At 42.2% G+C, this 27,998-nt stretch overlaps 1 protein-coding gene across 1 annotated transcript; it reads left to right on the top strand.

Moving 5' to 3' along the window:
- On the top strand, nucleotides 1-24,377 carry ATIC (5-aminoimidazole-4-carboxamide ribonucleotide formyltransferase/IMP cyclohydrolase). Its single transcript, XM_045855837.1, has 16 exons — nucleotides 1-140; nucleotides 446-572; nucleotides 2,714-2,790; nucleotides 3,606-3,672; nucleotides 6,159-6,247; nucleotides 6,554-6,705; nucleotides 7,078-7,234; nucleotides 10,817-10,942; nucleotides 11,829-11,936; nucleotides 12,976-13,061; nucleotides 14,112-14,201; nucleotides 16,407-16,535; nucleotides 20,947-21,039; nucleotides 22,202-22,384; nucleotides 23,688-23,843; nucleotides 24,139-24,377. The coding sequence occupies exons 1-16, from the start codon at nucleotides 122-124 to the stop codon at nucleotides 24,256-24,258; spliced, it is 1,779 nt and encodes a 592-aa protein (XP_045711793.1). The 5' UTR covers nucleotides 1-121; the 3' UTR covers nucleotides 24,259-24,377.
- Nucleotides 24,378-27,998: the final 3,621 nt, after the last annotated feature.

Here is a 27,998-nt window from a genome sequence, read left to right as displayed (position 1 = left end):
GGTCACGTGACTCATCCGGGCCTGGCTTCCGGGTGGCGAGCTCCTCCAGACGTTCTGCTGTCGCTTGCACGTGGCGCGTGCACTGCTGTCCCCACTCCTCCCGGACCGGCCGCCTGCACCGATGGCGCCCAGCCAGCTCGGTGAGCTCCTCGCGCGTCCACGCGGAGCCGCGCCTTTGCCGCCGGCGCCCCTCCTACCCGCGTCTTCTCCCGGCGGTGGGGGTTGGAGGGGCTGCTGCGCGGCAGGCCTGCAGGCCCCAGCCCGCGGTAGTGCGGGTTGCCTGGAGTCAGAATAGCGCCCCGGGTTTGGGACTGGATAGTGTGGGCGGAAGTGATGGTGGCTTGAGATCTCTGTCCTCCCCAGAACACACCCCCGCACACATCAGGCCTTGAAGAACGTACTGTCACGTACAGCGACTGAGGAGGAAAAATGCCTTCTCTTTCAGCCTTGTTTAGTGTGTCTGACAAAACCGGCCTTGTGGAATTTGCCAGAAACCTAACTTCTGTTGGTTTGAATCTGATCGCTTCTGGAGGGACCGCGAAAGCTCTCAGGGATGCCGGTCTGGCAGTCAGGTAAGGCACAACGTCGTAGTTTCTAAGTGAAGTCCCAGGAGCAGGTAGTACGATCCCGTTAACCAGAAGGTAGTGTGCAGGCACTGTGAGTGAAACACCTTACTTACTCCCGCCGACGGTGCTGTGAGGTTGGTTCACTGCTTATAAAAGAAAGTTGGGCCCAGAGGCATTTAATAACTTCTGCCCAAGTTCACAGAGTTAAGGAGTGGAGCTAGGGGTTAGGACCCCGGGTATCCTCATTTCAGAGACCCCCTTCCAAGCCTCTCATAACACATTAATTTAGGTGGGTTGGGTTTTTTTGCAGCATAAACTTAGTTTATGATCACATGATCTGTTTTGACTGATTCTTTAATAAAACGGTTGACGTTAAGATTCAAGTCTGCCTCTTTTCCCTTCGCATCTCTGGTCGCTATATGAAGTCACAAATTTATCATGCATTCTTTCATCCACATGCTGTTCATTACCCGGCTTAAGTGATGGGGAGAAGGAATGAGCAAAAGATAAATCGGGCTTCAATTCTTGACATCAAAGAGCTGGCATTCTGGTGGGGACAGAGTAACCACCGAAAATGTAGAAAATGAAAAAGGCCACAGGACAATTGTAATAAACTGAAGAGATAGTTCAGAGGAAGGACATCTCCATCTTTGAAATCTGTTTTAGGAGTAAAAGATGTTTCTGTTGTCATGTGGAAAATTTTACTACCTGCCCTTTAGATCCATGTGGAGATAGAGTGCTACCTTTTTAGTCTCCTAAGCCTGCCCCACCTATGAGAGCAGTACACAGCGTCCCTCCATTTGATAAGTTCATTGGCAGGAATGCCCTACTGTATAAATAAATGCAAAGTCTTTTTGCAACACTTCTCTGATGTGCTCTGCGTAACAACGCTGTAAAGATCGTGGAAGGCAGGGCAGAGGGACTCCGAAGCTAGAACTGTGTTCTTTCCATTGCCCCTCGGTGGGTTTAGAGTTGGACCCTTCAAATTAAGATCCTCTTCTGTAGCCTCTACCTCCCCCACCCCCACCAAACTTTGTACTGTGGAACCATTTCAGATGGAACAGGAGAGAGAAAAGTATAATGAGCCCTCATGTTGCCTGTCTATTCTGCAGTTTAAGTGTTTATCACCTCTTTGGTTTTGTTCCATCTGTACCTCTGCCCACCCCTCACTTAGCCCCGTTTGTTATGGCAATGTCTTTTTTAAAAACTTGGGAACGTAAATGTGTTTTTGCATTAAAGGGAGGTTGTTCACACTTTTAAATGTAGGTATGTAATTACTCATGTAATCCTTACTCCAATTTCTTGGTGTATCAGGGGTGTCAAACTCATTCTCACCGAGGCCACATCAGCCTCAAGGTTGCTTTCAAAGGGCCGAATGTAATTTTAGGACTGTGTAAATGTAACTATTCCTTAACAGTTAAGCGAGAGGCAAGGAGCTCTGTGCTACCGCCAGGCAGAAAGAAAGTGCCGAGCTGGATAAAATAAGGTAGAGGGTCGGATTCGGCCCACTGGGCCTTGTGTTTGCCACTTGTGGTATAGGTAATATTATCCCATTTAATAAATAAGGGAATTGAGGCACAGAGAAGTCAATAGCCTAAGATCACACAACCAACAGCTGCAAGACAAGGAGCCAAGATTTTAGGCTAGGAAATTAACCCTGACATGTGAGGTAAACTGATGCGATTGTAATTGGTGAGTTTGTATCAGTGAGCATTCTGTTCTGACGAGGGCAGTTGTTACAGGCAAGTTTTTAAAGACGAAGGAGCACCAAGCTTTTTACATATTCCAAATGGTGGTTAATTCTAAATATAGGTCTGCCTTTTCTCTTCTTTGGCCATTATCCACAGTTGGAGAAACTGGATTTTGTTTTTTGGATTCCAGGGAAGAGAATTTTGAATTGGAAACCTTAATGTCACCAGTTTGTCTATTTACATTGCAACCGTAAGCCGTCTGGTCAGATGGAGTTTGCAAAATGTTTATTATCTTTTACAATAAAAGCATTATATGTTTATTGTAGAAAATTTGAAAAAGGTGAAAAATATTAGAGAAGGTAGTAAAATTGGTAATTCTGTTTAACGTGTTGAAGTGTTTCCTCTAGTGTTTTCATAAGCAGAAAAAGCAGCAGTGTTCTGTGTATCTGTTTTCAGAGATGTCTCGGAGCTGACGGGGTTTCCTGAAATGTTAGGGGGGCGCGTGAAAACCTTGCATCCCGCAGTGCATGCTGGTAAGTGGCTGGAACCTTCAGTTTAAAATAATCAACAGTTTTCAGGAATATTTTAGTTGATACTTTTTAGAATAAACAAGGAAAGAGGCAGCCCATAATCTCAAAAAAAAAAAACAACTGTGAGATTATATAGATTTTGTCACATCTGCTGCCAAAGTTCATAATATGTTAGAACTTGTTTAACTTTAGTTTGCTTTATATGCAATGCATTCAGGTTGTTTTTGTCTGCTTGATATTAGCACTGACCTGAGAATTAATTTAGAGTGATGGCTCCTGCTGGAGTTAATAAGAAAATTTAGATTTTATGTTTGAAAAGGTTTTATCGTGACTCAAACTTGGCATACAGCATGACCATATGATTGACTTTCAAAAGAATTCTTTTTCAAAGAGCTCTGCTCTGTTCATTCATCTGAGGCAACAAATTGCATATCAATCAAAAATGGTGAAAAATAAGTATATCGCTAACTTACCAGTCATAGTAAAATTCGGCATAATAAAAGACTGTACAGCAAAATAAAAGACTGTAAGGCTAAGAATTAGGTAAACTACCTATGGGAGCACATTGCTTAATGGAACTGGCAACAATTATGTGAAAATTTTTTTTTACATTTTGTTACGAAAAGGGGAATCAGAAACTGGTTTAGAAAAAGGTTTGAAATATGCCTGCTAATCTTATTTTTAGCTACGTGTTTGGTGTTCCTAGTTAGGCTACGTGAAAGACTTCAACTTCCGAGTCCCAGGGGTGGGACTACAGCGGAAGGAAGTACCTTCTCTGACTTGTTTTTTGAACTAATATTTTAACTTTGTTGAATTAGGCATCTTGGCTCGTAACACCCAAGAAGATAATGCTGACATGACCAGACTTGATTTCAGTCTTATAAGGTGAGTCTTATAAGTCTCATAATTCAGTTTTATAATTCGAAGTTGAATTTTTTAAAACAGGAACAAAGGTGAAGACTGTTGCCCATTTTGATCAAGGGGAACACTCTGTAAAGTATACGATTGTCTAACCACCAACCTGCACACCTGAAACCAATATAAAATAAAATTTTTAAAAAAGAGATTACCATTAGGTTTAATTTTGATTGTTGACTACAAACATTTGAGTACCTTCTGTACGACGTTGTACATGTGTTAGCATTTTGGTTTTGCCAAGTATGTTACCAAAATGCATACTTAAACTAAAAACAACCTTCGCTTTTTTAAGAAGTCATGATCTAAAGGTTCATATATACAAGCACCTTGGTTATTTGCATAAAGTTATTCACTGTTTCACATAGAACAGCTTTATTTGGATACAATTCACATACCATACAATTCCCCGATTTAAAGTATACAACTCAGTAGTTTTTAGTATATTCAGAGTTGTGCAGCCATCCCTATGGTTAATGTTAGAACATATTTATCACCTCCCTCACCCCAAAAAATACTCATTTGAATTTATACTTCATTTCCCCAACACCCTGTAGCCCTGGGCAACCACTGGAATATTTCTGTCTGTATGTTGACCCATACCAAACACATCATGTCAGTGGAATCCGACAACATGTGGTCCTTTAGGACTAGCTTCTTAGCATGTTTTCACATTACAACATCAGTAACAAGAATGGGTTACTCCAGGTTTTGAGGTGGTATTTCTTTTTTAATTTTTTGTTTTTGTTTTGAGAAGCAACAAGCATTTATTTGCAATAAAAAAGGATTAGCTGTTGAGAAAACACTGATTCAGGCAGAAACCTGAAAACTGTTTTGACTAGGAGACAAAGGTAAAGCGTATTTACAAGAAAGAGAAAAGGAACAATTACATCAATAGAAGGAGCCTATTTCTGTTGGTGCAGACAAGCTGACATAGTGACACTAATTCTAAATGATGTTTCTAATTTTCAGTCCCGAAGCCACCAGTCTAGGAGTCATAGTATCTGCTGCCCTGTTTTCTTTCCAAACAGTTCTTGGGGACACAATGTTGCTTAAATACTGTTTATCAGGTTAAGCAAGTTCTCTTCTTAATTTATTGTTTTTTTAATATCTTACACTAATTATTTTCAAAATTTTTTAAAATTTATTTTCAGAGAGAAGGGAAGGGAGGGAGGAAGAGACACATCGTTATGTGAGGGATAAATCCTCTTGTGTGCTTTCAACTGGGGACCTGGCCCACGGACCCAGGCGTGAGCCGAACCGGCGATCTTTCGGTTCCCAGGCCAGCCACACCAGCCAGGGATATTGAGTGATTTTTATCATGAATGAATGTTCAGTTTTGACAGATGCCTTTTGTGCATCGACTTAAATCATCAGTGGATTTTATCCTTTATGTGATTAACACGGTCTGATACATTAGCTGGTTGTGTGATGTTAAGCCAACCATACATTCCTGGGATAAACCATGCTTGGCTATGGTTTGTACCTCTTTTTATATTTTGCTGGATTCCGTTTGCTAGTATTTTGTGGAGGATTTTTGAGTCAGTATTTGTGAGAAACACCGGTCTGTCCCTTCCTTGTGACGTTTTGCCTGGTGCTGGTGTTGGGGTAGCAGTCACTGGGAAGGGCTCCCCTTCTCTCTTCTTCATTGGTTTTCCCAGCTGAGCTGATTTCACCGGGGAGCCTGCGGTCCTCAGAGTGGAATTCTGCCTCACTGGTTGTTCATTTTAGGTTAGTTCTGTATTTTAAGTTGCTCTTTTGGCCTTCCATTTTTTTTTTATTTCAGTTTAATACAATATATTAGTTTTAGGTGTCCACCCCAGTGATTAGACATTGTGTAATTCACTGAGTGATCGTTCCGATGAATCTCGTACCCATCTGACACCATACATACTTGTAGAACATTATTGACTATATATATTTCCTATGCTGTACTTTTACATCCCATGGCTGCTTTGTAACTGCCCATTTGTACTTCTTAATCTTTTCACCTTTTGTTATCTTCGCCTATGTATGACCTCTGAAGACAAAACAAATACTATGCTTAGAATGATCCATCACTTTTCATCATTACACATCATCCACTGGAAATAGAATCTGAAATTGAATGGTTACATTCCAAAATGAGGACACTCAGTAGCCTTGTATTTATGTTAATTTTTTTGTTAAAATTTTAAAACCTTTTTTTGTGGCTCGATAGTAACGGGCAGCTGGGTTTACCCACACAACAACAATGTGTATTGAAACCTGTCCCCTTAGGCCACTTCTGTTTATGTGTGTTCTGCAACGTGTGATGTGGTGACTTTTCACTGTAACTTTTTAGAATCTCAACTGTCAGGCTCACCGTTTACATTTTAGATCTTAGTGGGGTTTGGTCATGTATTAATAGCGACTTTTCCTGTGTAGCTGCAAACCATGTAAGATGACTTTTAATGACAGGCACCTTCTTGTTTTAGAGTTGTTGTTTGTAACCTGTATCCCTTTGTGAAGACAGTGGCTTCTCCAGATGTAACCGTTGAAGAGGCTGTCGAACAAATTGATATTGGTACGTTGAAAACACCGTTTTTTGAAGACCGACAGAGGGGAGGGTTAGTGAAATTTTAAATGAGATTTTGCTTTGAAATCCACTGTGGAGGGAGTAGGAAGTAGTTACTGCTCTCAGATTGTACTCTGGGATGACTATAATTCAGCTATATTTGCTCAGCTGTTTCTTGGTGTAGGGATTCTTCTGGGTTGTTTTTTCTCCTTACTGTTTAAAGTCAAGAATTACAGTAGAAGTCTGTGTACAATGACAGTGTTTGAAAGAGGTTAAACCGATAGGAAAATACAAATTACCTTTTGGTTTTCAAAGGCGGAGTAACCCTGCTGAGAGCAGCAGCCAAAAACCACGCTCGAGTGACCGTGGTGTGTGAGCCGCAGGACTACGCCGCCGTGTCCACGGAGATGCAGAGCTCCAGCAGTAAAGACACCTCCTTGGAGACCAGGCGCCAGCTGGCCTTGAAGGTCGGGTGCAGTTTCATCCAGTGCAGTGTTTGCAAAGCCACCCCATGCTCCGTTCTCACCAGGTGGTCGCGTCCACCGAGGAGGCTCTGCTCAGAGCTGTGATCCTTCTGTTGTAAATGAAGAGCCCAAGTGCTAGAGAGGGGTTCCCTTAAAAAGATGGAAAGGGGATTGGGACATTGGGATGGGAACACATCGCCACGCTGCTTCGTGTTCTTTGGTGTCTTTCCCGCATAGTTTCCCGCACAGGCATGTGTGCTGAATCGGGGGTTGGGAGGGGGCGGTGCACGTAGTTGGCTATCTGCAGAACAAAACCGTTTCGTTCCCACTTTGGGAAGCGCTGCCCGTATTTCACACAACTTCCACTTTTCGCAGGCTTTTACTCACACAGCACAGTACGATGAAGCCATCTCAGATTACTTCCGGAAACAGTACGGTAAAGGAATCTCCCAGATGCCCTTGAGGTACGGAATGAACCCTCACCAAACTCCAGCCCAGTTATACACACTGCAGCCCAAGCTCCCCATCACAGGTAGAGGCCGGCTGTTCCGTGGCACAGCGCGCTGTGTGCGGGTGTGCGTGTGTCTTCCTCTGTGTTGTTATGTGGCTCGCGTTTAGAAGATAAATTACATGTTATCTCTTAGGTAGCCACCTGAAGTGTGAGATGTCAAGTGGACTTGTGAGCAAAAAATACTGAGGTTGTCTGGGCTTCCGGAGAGAGGGCGAATGGGGGATAGAGGATGGGATGTGTTTGTCACGTAGGTAATTTTCAAGACACAGGGCGGGGTGGTATGGCCTGGATCTCATAGAAGAGGTTCAGGACCAAGCTTTGGGGTAGCAGTGGAGGACCCAGCAGAGGAAAACCGGGTTGGAAAAGGTGTAGTTTCAAATGGTTGGACTGCTGCTGAGAAAAGAAAAGTGACTGTTTGATTTGGGAGTTTTGAGAGAAGCAGTTTCCTTGGAATGGTGGATCTGGAAGGCCAGTTGTTTGACGTGGGCTGAAAGAGGAATGTGAGGTTAACAGTGATTGAGATGGTCCTTTGAACAGAGAACTTAGTCAGGGCCTGCGTGGATTTGTTAGCATTACAAAAGGATTGTTCATATTTTGTTCTGTTTTGTTAAGATGAGCTGTTGGAGCTTGCCCTGCTCTCTGGTAGAAGGGAGAGTGGGTGCAGGCTGCAGAGGAGAAAACTGTGGGTGCGTGGGGTGAGCAGGCCTCTGAGGCCTGGTGTGGGGGGAGGGTTGGTGCTGGGCGAGAGCAAGGGCAGCTCCCTTCATGGCCTGCCAAGGCAAGCCCAGAGCGCCCCAGGTGGTGCGTGGTGGGGGGAGGGCACACACTCCAGGCCACTGCTTACCGGCCGGCTGAGGTGGAGGATTGTGCTGCGGGGCTAGAGGTTTGAGGAGAGCTTGACATACTCTTTCGTTTATTCTTCACATTTAGTGGATTAACTACTATTATTTCTCTACCTCAAAATGATTTTCTTTTTACATCCCAGCTGGTGTGGCCCAGTGGGTGGAGCGCCCACCTGCAAACTGAAAGGTCAGGGCACACGCCTGGGCTGCGGGCCAGGTCCCCAGTTGGGAGTGTTTAAGAGGCAACCCATCAATGTTTGTCTCGCAAGTCATGTTTCTCTCCCTCCCTTCCTCTCTCCAAAAATAAATAAAATTTTTAAAAAATATAAGATAAAAAACAAATTTTCTTTTTTTTTTAAGATTTTATTTATCCATTTTTAGAGAGGGAAGGGAGGGAGATAGAGAGACAGAGAGAGAAACATGAATGTGTGGTTGCTGGGGGTTATGGCCTGCAACCCAGGCATGTACCCTGGCTGGGAATCGAACCTGCAACAAATTTTCTTTTCTAACACTACCCAGCTCCTCCATGTTCACCCTAAAAGTCTCCCGGTAGGCAATAATCTAACCGACCTCTCTTTGCTTTCTTTATCCTTTTTATTCTTCACAACAGTCATCTTTTTAAAACCTAAATCACCCAGAATGCTTCTCTCTGGTCTTCATAGTCCCGGTTTTTGACATTCAGATCTCACCTTAAAGGTCACCGCCTCAGAGAAGCCTTCCCTTACTGCCCAGGCCAAAGTTGCACATTTGTATTGGCTTCTCCCTTTAGGTCGTCCGCTCCCGAGAACAGAAACCTCGTCTGTGTTTGTTCATTTCTGTGTCCATGTTCCCCAAGAATTTATAGAATGGATAAGTAGAAACTTGACATTTTGCATGAATTTTACTTCTAGAATTTATTTTTTTTTACATGCCTTGATAGGTGAGAGAGGAAGGTGAGGTTCAGGTGTGCGCTGGAGAGAGAGCACGAGCGCCCTGAGGAGAAGGGGGTGTGGAAAGGCGCCCTGGAATTTCTAAAAACAGACTTACCAGCTGTTGGGTCTCTGATATCTCATCCTTGTACTCATAGGTTCCCCATTTAGATTCTGTGGCAAAAAAAAATACTAATACTTCATGTACTTTTAGTCCCCAGATTTTTCACTTTCTAAAGCTTTTTAATTTGTACTTGGTTGAGGGAACTGTTTCTATTTCGAAGTACTATTTTTTCCAGCAGTTTTAGATTCACAGAAAAATACCAGAAAGTAGATTTCCCAGACCCCAGACTTCTCCCCAGTTTTCCCCTGATAACTTCTTGCATTTATATGGTGCATTTGTTAAATTTCGTGAAGCAGTATTGATTCATTATTATTAACTGAGGTCCACAGTGTGCATTAGGGTTTACTCTTTATTCTGTATTCTATGGGTTTTAGCAAATGCATAATGTCATGTAGTCACCTCAGTAATATCACCACCTAAAAATGCCCTGCATTCCATTGATCTAACCCCTGCAACTGCTGATCTTTCTACTTTCTCCATAGTTTGTTGTTTCCAGAATGTTACAGGGTTGGAAACGACCACTTCACACTGACTTCTTTCACTTACAGTATGCATTTAAGGTTTCCCCATGTCTTTTGGTGGCATGAGAGCTCATTTCTTATCACTTAACACATTGTTTGCAGGTAGTTTTTATCGCGCTCTACTAAAACATAGACGTAAAATGTATAAATACGTTTCCCGCATACAATGTGTTAATACTGTTCTGTTGAATATGGACGTGCTGTAGTCGGGATCTCTGTTGACCTACTGAAGGATGTAAAAACTGAGAGAACAATATTTGGCAGTTATGAATATAAGCTGCTAAAAACATTCCAGCATAGGTTTTTGTGTGCACGTGTTTTCAACTCATTGGTCTAAATGCCTAACATTTCTTCTTCTTGTTTACTTTTTATTGCCTATTTGTTTCTCCTCTGCTTCTCCCATGGGCTCCATGAAGACAGCGATTTGCCGGGGGGAGGGAGGGGAGGCACCTATTTTTTTTTTATTCATAGATAATATCCCAAGTACCTAGAACTATGCCTCACATTTCAGCAGGTATTCAGTAAATATTTGCCAGTTTTACATTTAAACATATCTAGTATGTAAGATAACACAAAGGAAATACAGTTATTTATAAGTTTGTTTTTAGTTAATGGCCCACTATTATTTTTATATGTGCTAAACTTAACAAATGTGTACTCACTAGAGGTATTAACTTCTAAAAGATCCTACCATTGTTAGAAAAATAGGCAATGCAGAGCTCTGAACCGTAGTCTCTTTAACTGCATTCCACCTTTATGAAGAACCTACTGCATCCAGTGTAAAAGAAGAAAAATTCAGTGCATTTTTTCCCTCCTCTCCTACTCTCAGCTCTTGGCACTTTAGTGCGTAATATTATTTCGTAAATCAACAAAGTTTGCAACTTAAATTTCATACAATCTCTATTTGCCACCATTGGTTATAGTCTTCGCTCCATCTCGAAATGGACCCCTGATCATTGGTGGTCCTGTCGTTCTTCCTCCCTTCCCGGTTGAGCGCTCTTGCCTCCTCTCCAGAGCGGCTGCATTTGGCCCAGCAGCAGAGCGCGTGCGCCTTTTAACTTTTCTCAGTTCCATGTGTTGGCGTCGATCTCTTTGCCTCTTCACTGAAAACGTATTTGTGCAGGTTCGATGCCTGTTTTAAGAGATGTACATATATCCGACCTTATTGACCTGACTTGGTAATGTTTGTGTATTTTTTTTATACGTAGTTCTGAATGGAGCCCCTGGGTTTATTAACTTGTGTGATGCTTTGAATGCCTGGCAGCTGGTGAAGGAACTCAAAGAAGCCTTAGGCATTCCAGCTGCTGCCTCCTTCAAGCACGTCAGCCCAGCAGGTAAGTGTTGTCCCTGGACTGCTCTGGGATTATTCCAAATGCACTTCCTTTTAATTTTAAAAAGAATTTCTGAGTTCTGCAAATAGAGACATTCTGTGAAGTCTGAGAGTGCTGTTTCTCAGGTCTGTTAACACTTTCAATATAGTAACATCAAATGTGATAATAAAATAATACATAGGTGTTATTTACATATGCATCATTGTGTAACATTGTGAGATAAAAAGATTAGGAAATAGTTTTTTTGTAGTGGAAAGATGAAGTTTTAGAAAATAAAAAAGTAGAATAGCTCAATGCAGTGTGACTGAATAGTTTCCCACATGTTTGAGAGTGGAACTGATAGACCTAAAGAAGTTGTTCTCAGGACACTTTATCTGTACCTTTTTATAGCCATTGTATGAGGGTTTTCTTTAAATTTTGGTTTTGGGGTTTTTTTTGGAAGGGGGTTATATTTAAGTCAACTGCACAACTTATTTATATATATCACCAGGTCTGTTGAAGAGTCCAACACATTAGTTCTCAAATATTTATTCAATATTAAAACAGTATGAGCAGAGAAGAAGTAAGTAAGCATCGTGTAGTAAGAAGCAGGATGCAGAGTCTGGAATGAAGTAAACTATCTTCATTCACATGCCTGGTGCTGGCCAAGTTCAGACATGTGGCTTTGTTTTCAGAGGCCGGGGGGGGGGGGGGGGCGGTTCTCTCCCTCACACCCTCCCCTGCAACTGTGATTTTGATGTTCAGTTATCTGGCCAGATTTTTGTTTAATTTGGCACAGGCACTAGAAATTCTGTTGCACAGACAATGTTAAGAAAAACACTGCCTTAATTCAGGAGTTGACAAGAAGTAACTTGAGGTTTTGGAGTTATTTTGTGGCCGTGTCTGTCAGGTGCTGCTGTTGGAATTCCACTCAGTGAAGACGAGGCCAAAGTCTGCATGGTCTACGACGTGTACGAGACCCTCACACCCGTATCGACTGCGTACGCTCGAGCAAGAGGTCAGAAGAATAATGGGGTTTTTTTAATAGATGAGGCAATATTTTACCCTAAGTAGAATAAAATAGTAATAACTTTATTCATTATAAGATTTCAAATTATCTTTAATGTGTATTTTTGTTAAAACTTTAACATTTTATTTATTTTAGACGGGGGGGGGGAAGAGGGAGAGAGAAACATCAGTGCGTAGTTGCCTCTTGTGCACCCCTCCACCAGGGACCTGTCCCGCAACCCAGGCATGTGCCCTGACTGGGAATCAAACTGGCGATCCTTTGGTTCACAGGCCAGTGTTTAATCCACTGAGCCACACCAGCCAGGGCCTGTTTTTCTATTGATACTTTTGAATGATTGTATGAATACCTTGGAATAAGTTTGTTTATAAAAATGTGTTGGTATTTTAATGTAATAAATGGAAGCATAGTTGGCATCTGGTACATGTAACTTCAGATTAGGCTGTGAAATGCACTTGAATTGCTTAATATATGACTAAAATCGTATGGTCATTCTGGCTATACTGAATTTTCTTAGAATTATATTCTCACAAATACCTAATTTGTGAGTTTAATAACCTGTGAATGTTGTTACAACATTTACGGAAGATTATTGTGAAACCTGATGTTATGGGTCACCTTCTGTAATGGCTTAGCGAACTGTGGCTCACAGGCAGGATCCAGCCCGCCACCTGTGTTTTACAAATGGTTCGACTGGAACAGGTTCACGTCCTTTGTCCATGTGGTATCAGTGGCTGGTTCAGAACCACAACTAGAGTTCAGTGGTCGCACCAGAGACTGCGTGGCCACAAAGCTTAAAAGTAGGTACTTCAGACCAGTCACAGACAAAGTTTGCTGAGTGCTGCTCTAGAAGGTAAAGTTAAAGGATGCTTTCTCCCTGAGCATTTCAATTAAATGACTGATTAATCTGCTATTTACATCTTGTGTAAACATTCACAGATTTAGAGAAATGGATTATGATCATATTGGGGTTTTTAAACACCATCTTTTTCTAATTTATGATAAATACCTCTTTAATTTTTATTCTCAGGAGCCGACAGGATGTCTTCATTTGGTGACTTTATTGCATTGTCTGACATATGTGATGTCCCCACTGCCAAAATTATCTCCAGAGAGGTTAGTGGGTATTTATGCATCTTGACCCACGTATAACTGAGTAAAGCTTTACCTGTTCAGTGTTTACTGAAACTATAGCCTATAATATTTATACTTATACCATGTATATTAGTTACTTTACTGTACAAAGGGAAAATTGATTAACCACTCTGAAAAACTAACCTCCATCAGCTGAGTATCAAACAAGCATTCCAGAAAAGCGAGGGTGGTGCTGGGAGCAGGGAGACAGGCGGAGGAAAAAGACAGCTCAGACAGCTAAGAGAGGAAAAAACGAGTAGAAGGGAAGCCTGGAGGGGCGTGTGGCTTGACAGTATTAGTTGCTTTAGGGAATCCTCTCATGACCCTTGTCATCTGCAACCAGAACATGCGCTTCCTAGTGCAAAACACCACTCCATGACCAGAATGGCAAGAAACTGTTTTTCTTCCTCAGTATTAGAGCAAATCATTTGTATATTAGTTAAAACTGAAATGAACAACAAAAACTTGGGACAGCACATGAGATGAGTCCAGCTGTAGAAAGTCGTATCCTGCCCTGGCTGGATCAAGTGTGGGCTGTGAACCATAGGGTCGTCAGCCCGATTCCCAGTCCAGGGCACAGCCTGGGTTGCAGGTCAGGTCCCCAGTAGGTGGTGTGTGAGAGACAACCACACATAGATGTTTCTCTCCCTCTCTTTTACCCTCCCTCCCCCCTCTCTCTAAAAATAAATAAATAAAATCTGTAAAAAAAAAAAGTTGTATTCCAACATAGGCTTGTATTTCCCAAGTGTGATATAGTAAGGGCTCGCCTAACGGCATAGGTAGGTTCTGTGGCGTTAAGCAAAACAAGCAAAACTGTGTATAAAGACACCAATGAATTGATAGAAACAAGAGTTTAAGTTCTTCTGGCATCTTATCAACAAAACGACGTTATCTGAGGACCTGCTATGTTGGCATTATGTGTTTGAGGTAGAAACCAGTGACTGTGGCTGCATTATTTGAGATAAATAATTATCTCTAGATTTTTTAAGAGGTGTTCTCTAATTTCTTAAAACAGAAAATATTCACTTACAGGTATCTGATGGAATTGTTGCACCAGGATATGAAGAAGAAGCTTTGAAAATACTTTCTAAAAAGAAAAATGGGAACTACTGTGTTCTCCAGGTTAGTGACTCCATGTCTGAAACAGTAATTCGATCTCTCATTGTGTGTCTTTTTCCCCACATGTAACCTTTCCTTTACACTGACACTGTTTACTGCAGCTTCTTTGTCCTTAATCCTGCAGTTTGTTATTTTTTTATTGTTGATTTTGGGTTTAAGAAGAGGGTACCTTACTCTTCATAAAGAATCTTTAAGATTTTAAAAATAATTAGTATATTTACATGGTTTTCTATTCAAAAGGTATTAGGGGCCATTTGAAGCAAAGTCTTGTCATCCTTACCTTCTGCCACAGTTGCCTTTTTTAGAAGTACCTAATATTTAATATTTTTTGCTTATCTTCCCTGAAGTACATGTTTAGCAAATATGTGCATTTTTTCTCCTTTCCTTTTTTCCCTTGCTGACACAAACACGCAATGCTCCACCATCTTGGACCCCTGTCCCATGTCTGAGTCTTGTCTGCACAGCTGCCAGTCTTTAGCTGCCGCAGGACCCCTGCAGCGAGTGACCCAGGGAACGAGCCGTGGCTGTGAAATGATGACGGGTTGTAATTTGCACGGTCTTAGAAATTGTATAAGGCACTTTATGTTTTAATGGGAATGTGTAAAGTTCGCCTATCTTTTGATACCATTGCCAGCCTTATGTTCTTAAACTTGTTCATCTTAGCAGTAAGAGAGGGGAAAATGGCATCTCATTGTAATTTTATTTTTTTTTTCATTATAATAGGGTGAACATCTTTTCACATTTAAGAGTATTTTTTTACTTTACGAACTGTCCATACTCTGCTTATTTTTCTAATAGGTTGTTGAGATTATTTTTCTTAATAATTTTTGCAAGGTTTTAGGCATAGAGAAACTAGCCTATGGTCTAGGATTTTACAGTGATAAAGCAAAGAGTTAACTGAGTTGAAAGTAAAAATTCACAATGCTGTTTTTCAGAAAGTACTGATGTCAGGAAATCTGTAGAATCCCAGCCCCCTATAACGGAAGTTATTGAATACTTATCCTTCGTTGTAAGATACCAGTAATTGTATGGCTCACTGTAGGTTCCATGTCAGCCTTTGTGAGGAAAGAAGAAAAAAATACCACTTTAAATAAACATACTTTTTTTTCTAAGCTACTTGACAAGTCATTCAGTTAGCTGCCACTGTGTTTTTCAGTTTCGTAATCATGTCTTCTGATGTTAAATGTATTAAGCACATGTGGCCACCAGCAGTTACAGGCAGCAGCACAGGGCATTTTCCAAACCCTGAGCTCCTCTTCATGACCTCCTCAGCACCTGACGGTTTCACATTCAGAAGTGTAAAAACTCGACTGGAGCTTCCTTGGTGCTTAGAGAGTTTGGCTCAGTTTGCCTGTGGACACACAGTGACAGCCATGGAACCACTTGATTCCTCCTGGCTAATGGCAAGTTTCTTTTGACATCAGCTAACAGGAAGGCACATCCCAGGATTAGAAACTGTGTCATACAAGGGAAAAAGGAAAATGTCAGAATTCAGGCAAATGCAATATAAGCAGAATTAACATGAGGATCTGCTTGTAAGTTATAGACATTAGTGCTTTTAAGTCAAAGATCATCCAAAGGATAAATGAAGAAATGCTGTCAGATTTAGAAAAGTATCTAGGGATAAACTGGTCTTAACACAGATTATTTCCGTGTCTTACTATCTTTTCAGTTCAACATTTAGGAGAGAAAGATAGCAACAAATGACACACTCCCTTTCAAGTAGCAAAGACAACAAAACCAGTCGTGTTTTCCCCCTTTTAACTTCTTCTCAACTTGTAGTTCAAGCTAGATATTTTATAGATTTTCAGAAAGGGGGGGAAATTAGAATTTAATTTTTGAGCCACTATCCATGTATTAGAAAATTTTGTTCTATCTGCTTGATCTTTCAGAAGGATTATATAGATAGTACTTTTAGTTAATGCAACCAAAAATGCACTCACGGGAATCATTGGTTTTAATATGTTAATATAAAAATTGTGAAACCCAGAATACCCTATAGAGTTATAAAACTGAAATTTTTTGGCTCAAAATATTGGTGCCTGGCCTCTCTTTCATACCCATACTGAATTGATCTTGTATATGCTTAAATTGGGAAAAAATGTCCTTATACCCTTGCTTACAAAGAAATCCTTTGTGTATAAATTAAATGAAAATTTTTGAGGGATGTAGGTATATTACTTTTAACTCTCTGTACCTGTACTGCAGATGGACCAGTCTTACCGTCCAGATGAAAATGAAGTTCGAACTCTCTTTGGTCTCCGTTTAAGCCAGAAGAGAAATAACGGTGTTGTCGACAAGTCATTATTTAGCAACGTTGTTACCAAGAGCAAAGATGTAAGTCTGGAAATATCTGAACTGAATGTTAGTAATTCTGTAGGTGTGTTTTTAATATTTATAAGGTTGTGCACTTATTAAGGCCTATATTTAAAACTGGATGATATGCAAGTGGCTACTGTATCTTTGAGTCATTAAGTAAGCTTGAGAACTTAAAAAGTGAATATGTATAGACATAGATTTATCTTCATTTATTCATAAATAGGATCATGAAACTCTGTCCTGTTACTTGCCTTTTTTCACACACTAAGCTACAAATGTGTCTATCAATAGACGTGTATCTGCATCTTCATCTGATAGGCCACACAGCAACTCATGTATCGATGTACTGTGGTGGATAATTTGGTGCTTTTATTTTTAGCGCTGTGATCAGTGTTATTTTGAGACAAGATTTTGCTCTTGTGTTCTCTGTCATCTTTTAGAAAGGATATATTCCTAGGATAATAATGGTGGGGGTTTTTGTAATTATGTGTTGTATCATTTAATATGATAGCACTCCATGGAGCAGAGAGGGCACTACTGTCATCTCTACTGTAGAGGTCACAAAACTGTGACATGGTGGACAGTCCCGGTTATGCAATATGGAAATGGATGAGTTGGTAAACGTTTTCTGAAATCTCTTAATTGGGCCTCCAGTTTTGGAGGATATTTTTGCTGAGTCTGATGTTGGCTATGCTTTTTTTCACTGCTTCAGATTTGTCACTCCATTGTTCTCTGGTCTTGTCTGCCCCTGTCCTGGTATTTTTGATCGACTGTGGTCATTGCTTGTGATAAAACTATAGAGATATTTTGAGATTCTGGATGGCATTTTTTTTCTGCAGAGAGTTGGTTTAAGCTTTTGGCAGGCACATCACATGGAGGCCGATCACCTTTGCTCAGGCAGGAATCGAGCTGATTTAAATCTGGGCTTCAGCCTTCGTGAGGTCTGGTCCGTTACGGTTCACCCCAGTTCTGCCGGAAGCCACAAGGGTCCTCGAGTATCACTCTACCTCAGTGCACACCGAAACATTTTTGCCTTTTGTAAGACTCCAGAGCTGTGCTCAACTTACTCACCTTGGAGTCTGTTGCCTGCATCTTGGAGAATGCTTTGAGGGGAGAAGCACAGGTGGTCACACTCATTGCTCCCTCTCTGAGATCATGCCTTTCAGCACTTGCTCGTTTACTAGCTCTGTGTCCAGCTTTTCTCTTTGTTCCTAGAAGAGGGTTGTTCTATCATCCGGTCATTCACTGTAACAGAAATGAGTGGCTACAATCTATTCCCCGATGTGATTTCGAGGCTTTAAGTAGAATTGCTAAAAATGAGCTTTAAAATAGGTATTGTGATAGTTCTGTTAGTAAGCATCTAGTGATTCATACATCATCTTTATTGATTTATTGGGCATCCTCCCATTTTTTACTTTGAAAATTTTTGGTGCCCTGAAGTAGAGGAACATGTAGGCATTATACACAGAAATATCTTCCAGACCTTTGAATGTATCCCTTGGCCAGGGCTGTGAGGTACTGGGACTTCCACATGGAAACAGTATTCTGCAGCAGGGTAACTTCAAGCAGCTTACAGGCAAGAGAGGCTCTTTTATGACTTTATTAACTGGTTTGGTTAATGTATCTTTAGAAATACAGGAAGGGTATCGACGTCGATTCCCTGGTACCCCTGCTGCCTAACTACTGAGACACTGACTTTGTAAAGTTTTCATTGTAGGTTTATAGGGATTGGACTGATTAATAATTTAGCAGTTTTTGTTAGGTTTTGTGCCTCTGGTTATGGTAGCTTGGATTTTTTGTTTTGTTTGTTTTTTTGAACAAAGATTGAGGGTATAATTTTAATTGCTTTTTTATCTAAATTCTTCTCTACTTGTTTCATACCTATTTTTAATAGAAATTTGCGAGCTTAAGGGTAAGAATGATGTGTTATCCTCCTTTATATTTCCCTCCCTTCTTTTAAAGTAGGTTTTTGTTAACATTGCAGCCTTGAAATCATCAGATTGAACTGTTAGGTCTGGAACAGTCTCAGTCCTGAGAGAGTGGGAGAGGCGTCAGGAGCAGGAACTAAGCATTAACGAACTTGCCTGAATTATTTCCTCTTCCACTGTTGTAGTATTGCCTGAATTCGCCTTGACTGTTCGTGCCGTGCACAGAAGGCCCTCAGTCTCACCGCCTTCCGCCCTCCACACGTCTCGTGTTCCTTGTGCTGACTCACAGTGGCAGGTTGGAGAAGGGAGACGTCTAGGAGCCTGGCCCTGATTGTTAGTCTTTCTGAGAAACAAAGGAATGAATGTATAGTTGGTGACTCAGGCATGTAATGTGTTGCTAACGTATTACATTAGTAGCACCTTAGAATGATAAATTCTTAAGAAATCTTAACAGTATTTTTTAAATTAAGCTTATAATTTTGAGAGTAAAAAATAACATTGCAGGTTCTCATGCAGTTTTAGGAGTGCCCATATTCCTTTTACCCCAGACCCCCTAACAGGCAGGTCCTGCACAGCTGCGACACTGTGTCACAGCTGTGCTGCGGGCTCAGGTGTGGTCAGGACCCCGCGTTCCCACCAGCACAAGGGTCCCCTTTGTTGCCCTTTGTAGCGTACTCATCCCTTCCTGCCCCCACCCCTCCTTAATCTTGGGCTACTGCTAAACTGTTCTCCTTCACTGTAATTATTGTTCACAGTACATTCACGAGCAGGTTTTTGTGTGAGCATAAGGTTTTATTTATGTTGTGAACACCCTGGAGTATAAGTGCTAGGTGCTGGGTGGTGTCACAGTTGCACATTTAGTTTTCTAAGAAACTGCCAAACTGTTTTCCCGGGAATATATACCATTTTACACCTGCAGTGTATGAGTTGTCCAGCTTCTCTGCATTCTTACCATTTTTTAAAAATAGGTGTGTGACAATGTCTGTGTTTTTTTTTAAATTCTCACCCAAGGATATGTTTGGTTTTGGAGAGAGAGGTAGGGGTGGGGGGTGGGGGGGGGGGCGGAACAAAGAGAGTGAGAGGGAGGGAAATGGAAAGAAAGATCAATATGAGAGAAATATCGATTCTTTGCCTCCTGTGCACTCCTCAACCAGGGATCAAACGGCAACCCAGGGTATGTGCCCTGACCAGGAATCGAACTGGTGACCTTTTGGTATGTGGAGCAATGCTCCACCCACCTGAGCCACCTGGCCAAGGCAGAATGTCTCATTGTATTTTTTAAAAGATTTTATTTATTTATTTGCTTTTTTAGAGAGGGGGAAGGAGCAATAAAGAGTGGGAGAGAAACATCAATGTGTGGTTGCCTGTTGCAGGCTCCCAACTGGGGACCTGGCCCACAATCCAGGCATGTGCCCTGACTGGGAATCGAACCTGCAACCCTCTGATTCTCAGGCCGACACTCAACCACTGAACCACACCAGCCAGGGCAGAATGTCTCATTTTAAATACTATTTCCTAATAACTAATAATGGACATTTTCCGTGTGTTTATTTGCCATCTGTATATCGTTTTTGGTGAAATATCTCTTCATGTCTTTTGTCAACATTTTCTAATTAGATTTTTTTGTGGGTAAGTTTCAAGATGTCTTTATATATTTTAGATACTAGTTTTTGTTGGTATGTGGTTTGCAACTATTTTCTTCTAGTCTATGGCTTGTCTTTTTATCCTGTCAGTGCAGGGTGTTTGGCAGAGAAGGCTTTAACTTTGTTGAAGTCTGAGCCACCGGTTCCTCAGTCAGCTGGTTTGGCCATTAGCTGCTGCCCTTGTCCCGTGTCAGACAGCAGAGCTCACAGATCTCCATCCTTTTTGCTTATTTCCTCCTCGTATTGAAGAGAGTGACTTGGGGGCTATAACATTTGTTGTTTTATGTTGGAACTGGAAGTTCACAGTGCATTTTTGAATAGTTTCTGCTTAGAATATTCTAGAGAAACCAGAAAGTGATCCTAATTTGACTTCCCATGAATAGGTTTGGCTGTGTGTGGGCATCAAGTTGTTGGCAATCTCTATGAAAACTATCCTCCACATTCTCTATAAGTACCATAAGAACCATAAGTATTATTACGTCTCCAGGTGTTTGTCACTGTGGTACTAGTCTACCAGGTACTGTGGTAGAAACGGTATTATTTAGTGGTGTTGGGGTGGATGTAGTATTTCTTATCTTGTGTGACATGTAGACAGACAGGCTTCAGCCACAGTTGTCGCAGAGGCGTCAGTCTGGGTCTGGGATGCGGGAGGCGCTGTGCTCGATTCCACAACAGATAATTCAGTGCTGGTCTTTGCAGTACCACACGCTAGTGCTCAGCGCGAGCAGCTAATTCCACTCTGTCGTGTGAGAGAGAGAACTGCATCATAAGTCTACTGCCATATCTGCCGCATAAGATGCTGGAAGTTAAATGAAGTTTAAAAAGCCGGGTGCTGTTTCCCATTCTGTGTTTTCTCAGTTGCCGGAGCCCGCGCTCAGAGACCTCATCGTGGCCACCGTCGCCGTGAAGTACACGCAGTCAAACTCCGTGTGCTACGCCAAGAATGGCCAGGTGACTGAGCTGTGCAGCTCACCCGAGGGGCTGCCATTTCATAAATTCAGAAATCCATCTGCACTTGAAGGGGAACATTTGCCAGTTTTTCCTCTCTGGGGTTTGTCAGTATTACCTGGGTATATGCTGGTGGACTGTTCAAACGAATGATGATTACAGAGTGTCTTTGGAACTAAGTATTAAAATTAGTCATACTGCTTCTTGCCTGGAATGGGCTGGCACACTCTGGGTTAGTGGGACTGGAACAGCTGCTACCAGGCGGGTTTATTCCCCGCCCCCCCCCCACCCCAACCACTGGTAGAAGAGGGAATGAAGAATGCTGATGCCACCCACCGGCCCATGTTTTACAGCTCAGAGGGTATCTTTACATGTATCTTCTGGTTATTTTGCCAAGAACTCATAGACTAGGGGTTAACATGACATTTTAAAATCAGGTTTACTGAGGCACAATTTGTATTCAGTAAACTTCAGCCTCGTGAGGTATAAGCGTTTGACCAGTTCTCACAAATTACGTGGTTATGTAACCTCTGCTGCAGTCAGTCAGGTCGGCGAGCGCGTCTTGCTCTCTGCTGTCACCAGCGAGCTCAGTTCTCCCTCGTGCTCCGAGCCACAGACCGCAGGGGAGGCTCGCTCAGGCTCGCTCTCCATGCGGGCTTCTCCCGCCCCGAGGGCGAGCCTGGCCCTGCCTGGAGCCCTCTCTTCTCACGGCATCCTGTGCTCTTCTCTTGGCATCTGTTTGGTCCTTAAGTGGGCGGGGAGGGTGGGTATGAATGAGCATGGGCCCTGGAAGACCCTCTCACATTGAGAGTTTTGGTGATTGCTGCTAAAAGATTGCCAGTCTCTGATATAGAAACCTGGGAGATTGTGGCTACTGGTCTCCTCAGGTTCTGATAAGTTCCAGTAAGACCATGCTTCCCTACTGATGTCCAGGAGTTCTAGAAACTTCAGAACATGAAGGGGTAAAATGTATAGATATTAGTCATAAACCTCTTGACCTACCCTCACCTTTTAATGACTTAAAAAGTATTTTCATTTCTTTTATTTTGGCCTGCTCTTTTCTTCCACAAAATTAGTAGGTAGGGTTTGGGAGTCTACACAAAAGATCCTTTGAGGCAGGTGTGTAGTTGGAAGAAGTATTCATTTTAGTGTCCGTGTTCTTCAGGTGATTGGCATCGGAGCAGGACAGCAGTCTCGGATCCACTGCACACGCCTCGCAGGAGACAAGGCGAACGCTTGGTGGCTTAGACATCACCCACGAGTGCTCTCGATGAAGTTCAAAGCCGGAGTGAAGAGAGCGGAAGTCTCGAATGCCATCGATCAGTATGTTACCGGAACCATCGGCGAGGTAAAAGGCTTGTCAGTGGGTTATGAGCAGAGTATATTAGTATGTTCACCGTTTTCCGGGTGTCAGACTACTTTCATCATTACAGAGAGAAAATGCTGGGTTTTCTTTTTAATTCTTACCTGAAAGTGTTTATCTAAACTTGTTACCAATTTCTGTCTTCTCTCTCACTTAGCTTCATCCCTTTCTTACACCATGAATTTTCTCTTCTTAAGCTATCACCGTTGGTTTAGTTTGTTGGTTTGTGCTTCCCCTGTTGATGATAAGCGTTCGATGGCAGGGACTGGGTTTCACCCATCTTGAGGCGTCTGTCACAGCGCCACACATGGCGTGATGAGTGTGCATTCAACATGACATACAGATTACCTGATAGCAGGTAACCAGTGTCTCTCTTTTGCCACCTGTATTTTCTCAAACACCATTAACAGCTCAATGTATTTCTGTTAAGTTTCATGTTCTTTACTATCTTTTGTTTTGAAGGTGTGTGGGAACATTAAAACTGCAAGTACCAGGCAGCCTGCCAAAAGACTGGGGCTTTGCCCAGTTTCTGGATGTTAGCAAGTACTTAAGAAATACTGGGTGGAAAACAAGAGAAAGGTCCTGTAATCAGAATTTCAGGGACTTTCTAAAGGGCGAGTCTGCTGCACTGAGGTGTTCATTCGGGCACAGGAATCCGTGACGTAGTGTGGGTCACCAAAGGGTGACGCCGCAGAAGGCACCTTGTAATGGAATGACTTGAACCTTGTATTTTTTCAGTTTGGTATTACCAAGCAAAACCCTGCTAATATTCCTGGAGGAGTCTTTCTATGTGAACAGGAATAAAAGGATGTTGTTTAAGCAAAAAAAAAAAAAAATCACCTTAAATGGAAGCACCTTCTTAAACTACGAATATTACAAGTTGTGTTTTGATTTGTCTCTAATACTGTCCGTATACCTGAGACAGATTGTATAAATGTAGTTTCAGAATATCCCTCATCATCTGTTCCTCTTCTTGTTTTGATACAGGGATATAAACTAGTATAGTAACTTGGCAGAGATTAAAGTACAAAATATATTTGGGATAAACTGATGTAGAATATAAATGGTATAGTCTTTATTTGGTACACTTAGAATCACTAGTCTTCCTAATGAAATGTTAAAAGCATTAAGAGAGAGAGAAGGGGATTCCAGAAACATAACTCGTGTGTAATTGCCATTATTTTTCATTAAGCAGTCCCAGGAAGAATGCCCAAGTGCTTTCCAGCATCCTTGCATCAGATAGTACTAAAGATGGTGTCAAAACCTCTTCCCTTTCCCCCACTCACAGGGCGAAGATTTGGTCAAGTGGATGATGCTGTTTGAGGAGGTCCCTGATTTATTAACCGAGGCAGAGAAGAAAGAATGGGTCGACAAACTTAGCGAAGTCTCTCTCAGCTCGGATGCCTTCTTCCCTTTCAGGGATAATGTGGACAGAGCTAAACGGGTGAGTGTGGGATGGGTGTCCACTTGCGGAAAACTGATCGTTGCACAGAGACGCGGGGCAGTCCCGCCTCTTGAGTTTTAAGTTCCTAGAATTCATACATTTACGCTGTGGCAATGTGCTACGTCACTGACATTGAGAGAATTGTTTTGACTGTCCTGTTTGACGTATGGATCCCTCAAGTCATTTATTTTGCCTTTCTGACTGAGACTAAGTCCGCAGTGTGAATCATCCATGCTTTTGAGATGTGGGTTTTGATTTTCGTGCGATTTAACATAAAACTGTGCTTCCCACTCAGAGTGGTGTGGCGTATGTTGCTGCTCCGTCCGGTTCTGCTGCCGACAAAGTTGTGATTGAGGCCTGCGATGAACTGGGAATCATCCTCGCTCACACGAGTCTTCGCCTCTTTCATCACTGATCTCACCATGCACTGCTCTCAAGTTTGCTTTTATGTGGGTGAAAAATCATGTGGAAATTTTGAAATAATCATTACATTAAAAAATAAATAAAACATTAAATCTGAGTAATTATCTTGGACCCATGGTGTCTGGTAGTTGTTTTCAGTTTGTCCTAAAGCAATGCGTGAGGCATGCAAGAGTCTCCCGGCCTCCTGGAGCTCAGCTCGTCCCAGACTGTCACCTGGGAGAACCTTCTAAAACCCATCGAGTAAGCGGGAGAAACTCAGCAGCGCCGCCTGACGGCACAGGTGTCTTAAAGCCCCACAGGCGTCCCCAGGGGTGTCCTATTCCTGCAGAGCTGTTCTTCACCACAGTCTGGAAAGCGTGCTTTTCTGCCTTCTAAGCAAGTGGCAGATTGTATGCTGTGGGCCAAAACCTTAGAGGGAATGAGCCTTCTGTTGACCCCATAAATGGATAATACTAGTACGTACTCCTCCCTCCGTGAGAAGTGAAATGTTTCCCATCATTTCAGCAAGCCCTTGATGTTGCCTCTGGAGCTGCCTAAAAAAAGTAGTAAGTGTTTGTTGCCCAGAAACAGACCTGCACTCACTGCACTTAGGGTCTTACCACAGAGAAGTGGCGTGCAGTGGGAGGGCAGCCCCCTTGCGTCAGGACGTAAGTGTGCATTCACGTCCCTGCACCTGTGGTCCTGGCCGTTCGCCTCGGTCACCTCTGATACCAGTGCAAACCTTTGGTTGTCCTGCCCCTTAGGAAGTGGATCCCACTCTCATCCCATCTTTTTAACCTACCTCCTCCCTAAATTAAAATTTCTGCAATTTTTTAAGGTCATTTTTCCAGTCATTAATGTATTGACTAATGTGGTCCTTGCATTTTTACCCTGCTACATTGAACCAAGGCCAAGTTGTGTGCTGTGACCAATGACATATGTAAAAGAACGTGTGACCTCATCGGGTGGGTCGTAACAGGCATTCAGTTCATTTATAGTCATGTCAGTTACTGATATATTTGGATTTGAAATTTGAATCCAAAGCTGTATTTTCCTCCTAAGTTAAGAGTTAAGAACTTGAGCCCATTTTGACAAGTTTTTCCCTCCCCCATTTCCCAAAACTCCCATAAGGAGTCCTAGACTTTCAATTCTGGGTTAGGGAGATAAATTGTCTTTCGTCAATTTTTTTTTTTTAAGACAAGCTCTCCACAGTTTCTGTTAACCTTTACCTCACATACCTCTTGCAGCATCCCCTGGGTTTATCTCTCCTCCTGTAGAAACTGCAGTGTGGTCTGCTAGGCATAATAAATTATAGTAAGTCATGTCTGTGGAAACTGCATAAAACATCTACAGTTTAAGGAATAAGTTTTAAACAAACACCTATGTCACCACCAAGTAGGTCAAGAAAAGTAATTTTGCCAGCACCCCCTACCCCCCATACCTGTTCTGGATCGTGGCCCCTGTCTTACCCTGCAGGAAACGGCCTGAAGCCTTCTATGAAAATTTTACCTTGTTTTGCCACCCACCCATTGAGTGATCTTGGGTTTATGCCTTAACCTCTTGAAGTTTGTTTCTCACGTATAAAATGAGGGCGGGTTTGCTTAAAAGTTTTTCAGGTTCTAGTCCCAGCTCTGCTACTAACCTGCCTAATTCACTCAGCCCTTCCCTCACTTTCTATTTGTAAAGCAGTGGTGCTTACAGTACCACCCCTTAAGGTTGCTCTGAGGAGGAAATGAGACCCAACACATAAGAGCACTTAGAACACAACCTAGGATGTGATAAACACCTTTTACAAAAGTGCTGGTTATTGTCATGCTTCTATGTATATGAGGTCATGGAAGGTAGTGGGGTATTCATGTTTGGAAATTACCATAAAAAGTAGTAAGCGTGTATGGAAGATTTTATTTCAGTTTCTGAATAGGTATTCCTAAAGTTTCTGAGTTCCTTAAACCTTTCACTTACTGTGTTTTCTCACACTCCAATTCTCATGGATACTAAAGGATATATTGACTTTCTGACTTCCGGCCAAGATGGAGGCGTAGGTAGACACACTTTGCCTTCTCGCACAACCAAAAAAAGGACGACAGTAACAAATCTAAGAAACAAATTAACCAGAACTGCCATAAAATCAAACTGTGTGGAAGTCCGACAACAAAGGAGTTAAAGAAGAAATATTCATCCAGACCAGTAGGGGCAGAGAGGACTCACCACAAGGCGCAGCTGGAGGACGGGGGCAGGCAAGGTGGCGGCTGGCAGAGCGGGCGGTCCCACATTCGCATGCAGATAAACCAGGAGGAACAACTGGGGAATGAAGCAGACTGCACAACCCAGAGCTCCAGCGTGGAGAAATAAAAAAGGCTCAAAACCTCTGGAAAAATCTGTTAGGGTTGAGGTGCAGGGATAAACTCCCAGTCTCACAGGAGAGTTTGTTGGAGAGACTCGCAGGGTCCTAGAACTTACACAAAACCACCCACCCAGGAATCAGCACCAGAAGGGCCCAATTTGATTGTGGGTAGTGGGGGAAGTGGCTGAAAACCGGCAGAGAGTGGAGCAAGTGGCACTGTTCCCTCTTGGACCCCTCCCACATACATACAGCGTCACAACGGAGCGACGTGAGTTGCCCCACCCTAGCATACACCTAAGGCTCTGCTCCTTTTGTGTAACAGGTGCGCCGAGACAAAAAAAAAAAAAAGGCCCAAATAAAAGAACAGATCAAAGTTCCAGAAAAAATACAACTAAGTGACGAAGAGATAGCCAACTATGAGATGCACAGTTCAAACACTGGTAATCAGGAGGCTCACAGAATTAGTTAAGTATAGTCGCAAAATAGAGGGGAAAAAATGAAGGCTATGAAAAGAGAAATAAAGGAAAATGTACAGGGAACCAACAGTGATGGGAAGGAAACCAGGACTCAAATCAACGGTTTGGAGCAGAAGGAAGAAATAAACATTCAACCAGAACAAAGAAACCAGAATTCAAAAAAATGAGGAGAGGCTTAGGAACCTCCAGGACAACTTTAAATGTTCCAACATCCAAATCATAGGGGTGCCAGAAAGAGAAGAGGAAGAGCAAGAAATTGAAAACTTATCTGAACAAATACTGAAGGAGAACTTCCCCGACCTGGCAAAGGAAATAGACTTCCAGGAAGTCCAGGAAGTTCAGAGAGTCCCAAAGAAGTTTGACCCAGGGAAGCACACACCAAAACACATCATAATTACATTACCCAAGAATAAAGATAAGGAAAGAATCTTAAAAGCAGCAAGAGAAAAGGAAACAGTTACCTACAAAGGAGTTCCCAAATGAGTTCCCTGATTTCTCAAAAGAAACCTTGCAGGCAAGAAACCTTTCAAAGTTATAAAAGGCAAGGGCCTACATCCAAGATTACTCTATCCAGCAAAGCTATCATTTAGAATGGAAGGGCAGATAAAGTGCTTCCCAGATAAAGTCAAGTTAAAGTGAGTTCATCATCACCAAGCCTTTATTATATGAAATGTTAAAGGGACTTATCGAAGAAAAAGAAGATAAAAAATATGAACAGTAAAATGACAACAAACACAACCACAACAACTGAACCTAAACAAACAAACAAAAAAACCCCCACACTAAACAAACAACTAGAACAGGAATAGATTCACAGAAATAGAGATCACATGGAGGGTTATTATCAGCAGGGAGGAGTAGGGAGAATGGGGGGAAAAGGTACAGGGAATAAGAAGCATAATTAGTAGGTACAAAATAGACAGGGGAAGTTTA

The sequence above is a fragment of the Phyllostomus hastatus genome, unplaced genomic scaffold (genome assembly GCF_019186645.2).
Source record: "Phyllostomus hastatus isolate PE091 unplaced genomic scaffold, TTU_PhHast_1.1 phas_contig_137, whole genome shotgun sequence".
Lineage (NCBI taxonomy): Eukaryota > Metazoa > Chordata > Mammalia > Chiroptera > Phyllostomidae > Phyllostomus > Phyllostomus hastatus.
The sequence above is the reverse complement of the archived record's forward strand: the minus strand, read 5'-3'. Positions and strand labels throughout refer to the sequence as shown.